The sequence below is a fragment of the Arachis stenosperma genome, chromosome 4 (assembly GCF_014773155.1).
Source record: "Arachis stenosperma cultivar V10309 chromosome 4, arast.V10309.gnm1.PFL2, whole genome shotgun sequence".
NCBI lineage: Eukaryota > Viridiplantae > Streptophyta > Magnoliopsida > Fabales > Fabaceae > Arachis > Arachis stenosperma.
The window spans coordinates 129977187-129988430 of record NC_080380.1 but is presented as its reverse complement, the minus strand read 5'-3'; the positions used below and the strand labels follow the sequence as shown (position 1 = coordinate 129988430).

General features: G+C 35.0%; 2 protein-coding genes across 6 annotated transcripts; one reads left to right on the top strand and one right to left on the bottom strand.

The window, feature by feature from the left end:
- The first annotated feature begins 695 nt into the window (after positions 1-695).
- On the top strand, positions 696-2922 carry LOC130976684 (protein RETICULATA-RELATED 2, chloroplastic-like). 2 transcript variants are annotated; one of them, XM_057901601.1, is made up of 2 exons: positions 696-1127; positions 1355-2922. In XM_057901601.1, the coding sequence occupies exon 2, from the start codon at positions 1360-1362 to the stop codon at positions 2404-2406; it is 1047 nt and encodes a 348-aa protein (XP_057757584.1). In that variant the 5' UTR covers positions 696-1127; positions 1355-1359; the 3' UTR covers positions 2407-2922. The 2 variants fall into 2 exon arrangements, with proteins under 2 accessions (XP_057757584.1, XP_057757583.1); XM_057901600.1 differs by having other exon boundaries at positions 698-1127; positions 1347-2922.
- Positions 2923-4576: 1654 nt separating this feature from the next.
- LOC130976683 (putative zinc transporter At3g08650) lies at positions 4577-8971 on the bottom strand. 4 transcript variants are annotated; one of them, XM_057901598.1, is made up of 7 exons: positions 8684-8971; positions 8339-8399; positions 7673-8100; positions 6917-7201; positions 6528-6656; positions 5987-6084; positions 4577-5747 (listed from the first exon to the last, which is right to left on the bottom strand). In XM_057901598.1, exons 3-7 carry the CDS (start codon positions 7946-7948, stop codon positions 4937-4939), a joined length of 1599 nt encoding a protein of 532 aa, XP_057757581.1. In that variant the 5' UTR covers positions 7949-8100; positions 8339-8399; positions 8684-8971; the 3' UTR covers positions 4577-4936. The 4 variants fall into 4 exon arrangements, with proteins under 4 accessions (XP_057757581.1, XP_057757582.1, XP_057757579.1 ...); XM_057901599.1 differs by having other exon boundaries at positions 7673-8055; XM_057901596.1 differs by having other exon boundaries at positions 7673-8399.
- Positions 8972-11244: the final 2273 nt, after the last annotated feature.

The following is an 11244-nucleotide window of genomic DNA, read 5'->3' as shown; positions in this document are numbered from 1 at the left end:
AAAATAACTTGAAGATATATTTATTTTTTTATAAAAAATATTGGGAAAAGGACAAATCGATCCCAGATTTTTCGATCTGCGGATATTTAAGTTCCTAAGGAGTTGAAAATATATTTTGACCTTTTTAAAATCTGGACATATCGATTTCTAAATCTAATTTGTCCAATTTTAAAACTTTCTCACGTGTGTATCTGTATCAACCAGGTCAGTATAATGGGAGTCACGTTTGATTTTTCTATTGAGTCTGACACACCCAAGTGAATATGAGAGATTAATATTTTTAAATGTATTTTTAAATTTTCGAAAACTTAAATGTTTGCGGATCAAAATGTCAAGAACATATTTGTCCTTTTTTCAAAAAAAATTGATCATTCTTTTTAAATATTATAAAGATTAATTATTCTTAATAATTTTAATATTAAAAATCTTTTTTAATAATTAAAATTTTTAAACTGTTTTTGTAACAATTTTCCGAGTTTAGTGTTATATATTCTTTAGGATGTAATGCTTAACCGTACAAATGTATGCTCCTAAACTAAAGCTTAAAATTCGTCAAATGAAATAAAAGAGCAAAGCTGAAAGAAAAGGATACAACTTTTTATTAAGGAATGTATTCTTTTGCTTTATTTTTATTTAATTTTTTGGCGTTAATTCCAAATTTACAAAATCGTAATTAGGGTTTTTGATGGAGCCCAATTTTCAATTTCTCACCAACCCAGTCCCATTTTCCGTCCAAATTCTTGCTCCATTCATTCACCATGTGTCACTGCCACCTTCCCAACTAACCTAATTTTTCCACCATCTCCATTTCCTTTCACTCTCACTCCATTTTTTTTTTCTTTTCTTTTCTCTCATTGAGGGATTGCCACATTTACAATATACAATACAAAATTTAATAATTTGATTCTCTTTCTTCGTTAATCCTTCACTCTCTCCATGTTCTCACATTAATTACTCACCTTAGGCTTACACTACTCCCTGTCACTTTGGTTTCTCCAGAAAATATCATAAAGTTGAAGGAGGAAAAGAGAAGGGTTTTTCTATTTCAAGGTTTCAGTATTCCTTCTTGAACTCACTAGTCACAATAACAAGGATTTTTCTGCACTCACTCTAGAGTTCAGATCCAGGTAAAATCTCCACGAATCATCCTTTCATTTACCAAAATTTTGATCTTTATGTTAAAATTTTGATTTCTGGAATATTTGTGCATGATCATGGGTGAATGAATGAATGATTTCTTGCTGTGATGATGATCATATATGAGGGGATTATTTGATATTTGTTCCACTTTTCTGTTGCCAAAAAGTGTTTTTTATTTTATATTAATTTTTTTATGTTAATATTAGTGTCTCAGATCAAATGGCAGCCATGGCGCAGCTTCGTTTTTCACCTCTCTCTGGTCACTACCATGCCTCTGTTTTCCCAACATCATCATCTCAGCCCCAGAATCAATCTTTGTATCCCATCAAACTACTACCACCAAGATTGAAACTTTCCTCTGCTGGAGGTGATGGGGGAAACGGGATTGGACATGGTGGAAGTGGCGGCAGCAGTGGTAGTGGTGGTGGAAGTTGGGGTCATGAAGGAGATCATAGTGATTCATCATCTTTTGGGCCTCTTGGTCTTTTCCTTAATGGATGGAGATCAAGGGTAGCTGCTGATCCCCAATTTCCATTCAAGGTTCTGATGGAGGAGTTGGTTGGTGTTAGTGCTTGTGTTCTTGGTGACATGGCTTCAAGGCCTAATTTCGGGTTGAATGAGCTTGATTTTGTTTTCTCAACCCTTGTTGTTGGTTCAATCCTCAATTTCACACTCATGTACCTATTGGCACCAACCATGTCAACTTCCTCATCACAATTACCATCAATTTTTGCGTCTTGCCCCAAGAGTCACATGTTTGAACCTGGCGCATACGGTCTGTTCGAACGGCTTGGAACCTTGGTGTACAAAGGAACCATCTTCGCTGCCGTTGGATTCGCAGCTGGACTAGCTGGAACTGCTCTCTCAAACGGGTTGATTGCGATGAGGAAGAAGATGGACCCTGATTTTGAGACCCCAAATAAGCCTCCACCTACAATGTTGAATGCTCTAACATGGGCAGCACACATGGGATTCAGCAGCAACTTTAGGTACCAAACATTGAATGGAATTGAGTTCTTGTTGGAGAGAGGGCTCAACCCATTTTTGTTCAAGTCCTCAGTGTTGGTTCTGAGGATGGTCAACAATGTCCTTGGAGGAATGTCCTTTGTGGTGTTGGCAAGGTTAACAGGAGCACAAAGTGTTGGTGGTGGTGAACACCAGAAGGAACAAGCTACTGTGGAGATTGGATTTGCTTCTGAGAAGGAGAAGTTGGTGGAAAGGGAAGAGGAATTTCAGAGCAGTAACCAATCAGCATCATCAAAGTGATTTTGAAAAGTCACTCTTATGTTATTGCTTGTTTTCCTAATAGTTTATCTATCTTTTTTAAACCTTTTGTGAAGGGTTGTTGGGAGAGGCTTTTCTTCTAAGTTTTCTCTAGGTCCTTTTGATTTTCTTCTTTTCTTATTGTTATTGTCATCCTAATGTCATAACTTTTGAGAAACTATTGAGGCAGCACCAAAAATAAGTGAGTAAATGAAAAAGGGTAGATTTGAGATATTGGTGGTGGTGATCCAAATTTTGTGGCACTTTGATTGTTGTATACTTTTGGTGAAAAACTGATGGAAAAGGAACAACATAGGATTTGGTCACGGCGGCTTGTGATACCTGAAACAACAATGACATGCCAAAACATTATGGTCATCAGGTCATGCAGCTGGTTCTGATTTTGTTTCTGTTCATTTTGTAGGCTTTTCTTGTCGTTTGCTAGATCAATTATTGTATTAAAATAACCTGAGAAATCTTGTTTCAGCAGAAATTTGCACCAAATTTGTTGGAGAATAATTCTCTTAAGTAGGACAAGTATGTAGGCCTTGATGAATATTAGAGCCGGCAAAATGGGTTAAACTTATAGTTTTACTTAATAATAATAATAATAATTTATCAAGTCATTTTGGCATATTTTCAAGTTTAACTCCTGTCGGAATTGGACAAATAAAGGCAAGCTGATTGTCTATCATCTCTGTTGTAAGAGAAGGAAATCATCGGGGTTTTATTTTTGTTATTATTATTTTTTTAAAACAAAGATAATTGGCAATAAAAGATTGTCTTATTTCAACTGTATTTTAAAATTTCGACAAAATTGAGATTATTTTCAGGTTATTTTCTATTGACACCCTTATTTTATTTTCTATGTTTTGGCATAATGTCTTCTCTTTTGAATAGAAATTAATCACTACAACGCAGAAATTAAATGTCTAGGAAGATTACTATATCCCCAAATTAATTCTAATCACAATTATTCCTATGAGGACATGTGAGTAGTTTTGTCTCATTCCCCAAAGTAGGTAGGTATGCTTGGAATGCATTGTCATAGTTGTACATGAAGAAAATGACAGCTCAGCAGAGAAACCCAAAACAAGCCGCCCCCCAACCCCCAAACAGAAAAAAGGCCAAAACCAAAAACCTCTACATATCTCAATGGTTTATTATTATTATTATTATTATTATTATTATTATTATTATTATTATTATTATTATTATTATTATTCGGTATAAAAAAATTAGTTATTTGTATAAAATACATATAAAAATATAAAATATATATTAAAATATGTTAAATAATATATATATAATTATATGATAACTAATTTTTACTGTGTACATCATATTTTTTTTTAGCATATTCAATTAACATTGTTCCCTTGAAGTCAACTTTGGATGAATTTTTCGGACTTAAAGGGACATCTACCTATCTATTTTTGTGACATGGATGCCATTAATAAAGTATGACTTGCTTTATCAAATGAGCAGCTCAACTTTTTAATATTGAAGAGATCACCTTCTCAAGACAAATTTAATTAATAAAATTTGAAAAGTTAAACTTGATACGTATATAAATAAGGGAAGCAAGACTTGAAACAGAATACACAACACAAGCATAAAAACACTTCTCTCCATGTATGTACTCTTATGAACATATGAATTAGGGAATATATATATATATATATCATTTTAGTTATATTGAGATAATAAAATTAATAAATATTAATACTAGAATTTTTTATTTACACTTTTTTATTTTATATTTATTTTCTCTTATTTATTTATTTATTTTACAACACCTATAACTTGATTTGTCTTTAAGGCACCAATTCTATATCATCATTTTATCAACACAACCAACAAAAATATACTCTTTCATTACTGTGGTAGGAGTATTATCTTCAGAACAAATTTAAAAGGAAAATTCCAATTTTGCAGCAGCAATTACAGCAAGTACACATTCACATAGGTACTTGGGGAAATAATTGTGCATATATAACACCTTTGGTTGGTATACTACAAGAACAAAAGCCTTATTCTATTAAGTGAAGTCTGGCATTTGGTTGGTATACAATTTATTAATTTGTTTTATGTATTGTTAAACAGTAACAAACTACTTCATAGATCTTGTTGAACATGGTCAAGAAAACAAGAGAATTCATATATGATGATATATCAAAAGTGACAAGATGCTATAGTATTAGAAAATGGGCCAACAGCACCATGAAATATCAGATCTATATGTCACAACACCTATTGAGAGAGGATTAAAAAAAGAAAAAAAAATCTTACCATTTCCACCTTTGGTAAAACTATATATACAAGTAAAAACTCATGTATGACACATAAGATACATGTTCTAAACAAAAACTTGGTTGAATTGTAAATCTGATTCTCTCTTTCCACATCCTTCATTGACAATCTCTCCAAATTTGTGAAGCTATGTCTTCAGAGATTGAACTACAGAAATGCATATTACAGTTGCAGGAACATTAGAAATCAATCTTCCACGAAATGAAGCATAGTTGTGCTCTTATCTTACAGCTTCAGGTGCAGAATTGCAGTAAGGTGTATGCAAGCAAACCAACCTAGTGAAAGTTAGACAGAGTGTAGCAAACCCCATACCGAGAATGAGGCCACATGTGCTCTTCCTCTTATCCAAACTAAGTGCTCTTTTAACTATAGTTACAAAGCTAGGGAACAATCCACCACAAGCAAGAACCATTATGTGATCAAGGCCACTATAGTCAATACCGGTGAGGATAGCCCCTATTGCTGATATTGGACCCATAAATCCGATTATGGCAGCAGAGGCAAGGGAACCATGCCAGCTATCTGTGGCACCGAAGATGCAGCTAGCCACAGCTGCGCCTCGAGGGAGCCCATGTAGGGAGACCGGAAGGACCATGTGACGACCAAGTCCATATGCTTTTGGTGCAGCCACTCCCAATGCTAGTCCTTCTGCTAATGCGTGAAAAGCGACTGTGCCGCATGATATGAATGATTGAAGGGTGTGAACACTAAGTGGAAAACCTGTAAGTGTAGGCAAGTCACCACCCGAGGTCTTTTTGGATGCCATCTTCAATACACTTGAGGAGGTAAAATGGACCAATGAAGCCCCCATTGCAAGGAGTAACATAATGGGAATAAGTCCTAATTTCGAAGACAAAATAAGCTGCATTGGTCGCCAGGCTCCAAGAACAAAGGCAATGCCACAACCCGTGCCCATAAGGAGAGCATGCTGGAGATGAAACGCAAGAGCAAATGCAACCAGGATAACTCCACCAAGTAATGGCCCCAGGCCAAAAAGTAGTGAGACAAAGAAGCCAGAAGCATCCTCAGAGCTGTAATAAAAGAAATCAAAATTCAGGGAAGGAAAACGAAAAAGTCTATATCAGAAGGAATACGAAAGAAATTCCAGTATTCTGCAGTATTTTTCTTTTTCAAATTTTAGCAAAGGATGGATAATCAATACTAATTGTCCAAGCCAGAATCGAAACAAAATAATACAGTTGATACACCAAAAGGAACCTGTCCCCTAACGGAAAAAGATGGGAAAAAATAAAAAATTCAGCAAACTCACTTGTAGTCATGAGTGAAATTCTGAAATAAGGTGCTGAGAGCTTCCATGAATGCTACAGAAAGGGTTGCCGCTGATGCAACCTGTGAAGCTGAGGCTTCCTGAAACCGAAAAGAGAAGAGAAATTAATATTGCATATCTAAAAAGCATGTTGGACTTGAAGGACAGATCCCATTTGCCATCCCCAGCACATTTTATGCTTCCTATCGAAATATTTGGAGCCCTCATTTGTATAGAGATGTTATGCTAGTAGGCTGATTTGAACTTGACCTACATTATTTGTTAGTATAAAGAAAAGAATTATATTATAGTAACAAATCATCTCACATCAATAATTCAGGGCTTCTCTTGTCCCTTTTTCATCTTTCCCCCATAAATTTCTAGTCAGTGCAAGCTTGAACACTGCTAAAAATCTCATGAGCCAGACAAACCTTCACCTAATTGCTTAGGTTTTAGGAGACTTCGTTCATGACACCCGCATCCCGAAAAAAAGGATAAGGTAGATGAAAATATCCATTGTGTAAAATAATAAATTGCTAATAACCTTGAATGCATCAGGAAGAACTTCTGCAACAACCATCCAAATCATGCATCCAGCAGCAAATCCCGTACAAAAAGGAAGGAACTTGCTGAATGCATCGGCACAAATAAATGAAGGAACAGCTACAATTGGCTGCATCAACATATGAATAAAAAGTTAACCAACTAAACTAAAGTCAAAGACAAGGTTAAACGTCTGCTAGACACGAGAATTGCATACTTCTATATGCCTATTCTTTTTTTACTTCAACAGAGAGAGTGTACCAAGAACCACAATTAAAAGTAAAGTTATATTATATAATTCAGAAAAGCAGCTCTTCAACTGCTGACTTAACTCAATATTTTGTTTACTTCAAAAAGTAATATAAATCAAAAGTTATCTTTAAGAAGCACCTGAGGTAAGGAAGTGATTACACTCCACAACATAGCATTTTGTGGAGAGACACCCCTTGATGCCAGCACCATGCTCACCGCTAATCCCTCTGGGATGTTGTGTACAGCAATAGCCAAAGTTACCAACAGGCCTTGAGAAAAACCCTTTGAGCCAGCAAAAGAGACGCCAACCCCAGATCCCTCCCCAAAAGAATGGAGAGTCATTATTCCAATCACAAGAACAACTTTAGCTGCATCTGCACCTTTTAAATCCAGCATGCTTACATCCCCATATTGCTCAAGAAACTGAAACCCAAGAGATTATACAAGACACAAATAAGATCATTATAAAACCAAGATAAACCACTAAGGTAAATTCAAGAAAACTGTAACAAAAGAAAAGAGCATCTGAGAAGAACGGGAAATCGAAAGAAGCTGGCCATGACACTTTTTACTAATGATCAATTTATCAATCTATCATTTGGGCCTCAGCAATTCAGCATTGAGTATCAAGATAGGTATCAGTACACAGAGGCACACAGCTACACCAGGCATATACTTTTTTTTATGCTAAAAGTAGAAAGATAGTGATAACAATCGGTATGGATCCTCTCAATTGGTATATGTCAAGTGTAGATTTCCTCCATTGATCATACCAGGGCCGACCTTGTCAATCAAAGTTGAAATCTCACCCTTGACATGGTCAAGATTTTCCAACCGAGAGAATCTGCTCCCATGATATGATATGAACTGATTAACAAAAAAATTGATTATCACCTTCTTGCATAGCCAAATAAAGATTCCACCAGATAGAATCCCAGTGACAACCCAATTTCCCGCACCAAATTCCTGCCCTTCCTGTATGAGGTCAAAGCTTGCAGCCAACATGACACCTGCAGCCATTCCATTGCACAATCCAGCCCACTGCGGATCAAGCTCCACAAAGAAGAAGGGCACAGCACCTAAACCAGTGGCAGCTGCCATCGCCAATGTAAATAATGCGACCGTAGAAATAGAAACTCTATTATTTCCACCCTTCCTATTAGTCTTCATAGTATTACCATCCTCAAACTTAAAGGAACCCTCTACACCAGTTCCATCAAATACATTGGCTCCTACATCCTTATCCGGGGCAGATCTGACTATTTGTGAAACTCCTCCTTCAGATTCCGCGTTTGAAATGCCAAACAGAAGAACACTTGAGACTAAAAACAACAAGGTAACACATAACCTAAGCTTTAGATTTGGAGCCATGCGCAACATATAACCCCTCTACCCAAATAAAATTGTCACACTCTATGCCACTAGCCCCAAATCAAAATCCTCCAAAAGCTACAACTCCATAGCCAATGGAGGAAGCACAACACAAGCTTCTTCAACCAGCTTAATTGAGGAAGCAGTTGTTGATATCATCATCAAAGTCAATGCAATTCAAAAAGTCACCTGAAATGCATAATGCAGCTCAAAATTGATACAGGGTACTAGAAATTCAAGGCCATCCTACCTACACATACAAGAAAACGAATTATTAACACACATTCAAATTTATAATAGCATGCACAAGCAGTGTAATTTATTTCCCAAATAGAAGAACCAATAATATCATATCATATCATATCATATACAATTCATAACCAAAACCCAATTAAAACCCAAAATTTGACATAATCATTATTTCAACAACTCCCCCAGCCCCCCAAGACAATTCCAAAAAAAAAATCCCTTCTAAAATGGATGTAAATTTGAAGCTTTATTTGCAGAAGGTGAAGAAAAGTGAGAATCACACACATGATTGGGCCATTGCTGGAAAGCGGCAGATAAAAGGAGATGAAATAGGATTAAAAAGAAGTGAGAGGGTAAAAATAAGAAGAGTGGAAAAAATGGAACCCTGATTGAGTAGAAAAGTAGGGAGAATTGGGGTTAAAAAGGAAGGAATTGAAAGAGAGAAGAGGGTGTTTTGTGAAGAATTGAAAGAATAAAGGGAAAGGGAAATTAAATTTCAGTTTCAGGGGGTTCTCAAAACCAGCGACTTAACGCACGCGGAAAACCAATGCATTTCAATTTGCAAGCTTATACGCTGTCTTCTCTTGTTATTCTAACCATAAACTATAACATTATTATATATTTATATATCAAACTTGGATTAGTCAATTGCTTAATTTATTTATCCGCTTAAATGAGTAGTGACAATGAAAACAAAATTAAAACTAATAAAATTTATTGTTTTGCCCCATATTTTAGTCATAAATTTAATTTTTTTAATTTAATAATCTAATAATATATTTTATTATTTTTAGTCTATACTTTTAAATATTATTAACTATTATTAATCAAAAATAATAAATTTAATTGATTTTTTAGCTTGAAAATTCTAATTTCAATTTTATTAGATAGACATCGAAAATAATAAATAATGTGAACAATAAATTATATTTCAGGTGTACTAAATATGAATAAATCTAATTAATTCAAATTTTAAATTTTAAAATTAATCTTTTTTTTAATTTATTGTTTACGTTATTTAAAAAAGTATTGTTTTTTTGTACTTTCTATTCCAATTTTGCTTGATATATATAATAATTTATTAGTTAATAATAAATTTTTAACGCAACATGTTGTGGATTCAATTAATGATAAAATTTTAACAAAAGTATAAAATAACTAAGTGTGTATTTAGAAACGTTTGTAAACAAATATCAATATAAATGTATTTTTACAAAATTAATTTTGATTAAAATTAGATTGGTGTCAATATAATTTGTGTCTCAATATTTTTTACAAATGTTCTTTCGAAAAAATGAATAATGTTTGGATTATATTTAACTAAACTCACGTTAAAATATAAAATTACTAAAAAGGGCATCTTTTATATCATTCTTTATATTACTTATGCAAAAAATAAAATATTATTAAATTTAATTTTTAAAAATATAAATATTATTATATAAATATAATAGGTTAATAAAAATATATTTAATCAATAAATATTATTATATAATTTAAAAACAAAAAATTTAAATATATGTAACCAATGGCGGAGCTTTGTTAGGGCAAGGGGGGCCATGTGTCACGATAAATTTTTAGAAGGTTAGATTTAACAGTGTTTGTATAGTTTTCTGGAGTATTTGAGAATACTCTAGATGGTTCCGGAACATTCTAGAATATTCTAGAAGGTCCCGGAATACCCTAGAAGGTTCTAGAAGACTTTAGAAGATCATAGAATATTCTAAAAGAGTGTGGATTGATATAAAAGTATGAAGAGTTGTATGGAACAATCTAGAAGTATTTAGAAAGTTGTGGTAGGATAGATTTGTAAAGAAGGTTCTGGATGATTAATCTGGACCGTTGATTAGATTTAATCATAACCATCCATTGAGAAGGTGGATGGCTATAAATAGGGGTGAGAGTTAGAGTTTGTGGGTGTGAATCATTTGTAACCAACACTTGAGTAATAAAGTGTTCTTTCCACCAAAGCTTCCTTTCTCTTGTGTTCTCTTGTGTTCTTAGCTTTCTTGCTAAGTATTGAGGGTTAGGCTGACTTGGTCTTAGCTCAAGAGGTTGAGTAAGTCCGAGTGCCGGCACGGTAGCGTTGGAGTGTGTCCAAGGCCGTGACAATTTGGTATCCGAGCAAGGTTCGAGAGGGAGCACAAGTGGTTTGTGGGTATGGCTTCAAATATCACCATGGAGCATGTTGAGTCACAAAGGGGAAGGGATACTATTCCTTCTCAATGGGGAGGCAAGAAGGTACGTTCTTCAAGTGAGCCTAGAGGTAAGGACTCTAACTTCTTAGAGGAAAGAGTTTCTATGTTGGAAAATGTTCTATCCTCTATGGATGAGCGGTTCCAAAGGATAGAACATGACAAGGAGACCCTCGAGGCTCACGTGTTAGGAGAACTAGATGCTTTCAAAGAAAGCATGCTCCAAATCGAAGAGAAGCTTGAGAATTCCTTGAAGCTATTTGAGGAAGTTCGAGTTTGGTTCGAGGAGGCAAAATCTCGACCAACCATTATAAGGGAGACGACAAAGATTGATCTCCCCAAGCCAAAGGAATTCAAGGGCGTAAGGGACGCTCGCGAGGTGGAGAACTTCCTATGGCAAATGGAGAGGTACTTCGAAGGCCAAGGGGTGGTCGAAGAAGCAATAAAGGTACGCACTGCAGCTCTCTACCTTTCTGATAATGCCACTTTGTGGTGGAGGAGAAAGTGCGTAGATATGGAGAAGGGTACTTGCAACATAACCACATGGGAAGATTTCAAAAGGGAGTTGAAAAGACAATTCTTCCCTGAAAATGTGGTTTATGAAGCAAGGAAGAAGTTGAGGGAGTTGAAGCACAAGAGTACAATTAGTGA

Excerpts from the sequence above, each read along its gene's own strand:
- LOC130976684 (XM_057901601.1), top strand. The coding sequence starts at position 1,360 with ATGGCAGCCATGGCGCAGCTTCGTTTTTCACCTCTCTCTGGTCACTAC.
- LOC130976683 (XM_057901596.1), bottom strand. The coding sequence starts at position 8,158 with ATGTTGCGCATGGCTCCAAATCTAAAGCTTAGGTTATGTGTTACCTTG. Across the intron at positions 7,202-7,672 it reads TTATTTGGCTATGCAAGAAG|TTTCTTGAGCAATATGGGGA; the intron begins GTGATAATCAAT and ends CTTGGGTTTCAG. Across the intron at positions 6,657-6,916 it reads TAATCACTTCCTTACCTCAG|CCAATTGTAGCTGTTCCTTC; the intron begins GTGCTTCTTAAA and ends ATGTTGATGCAG.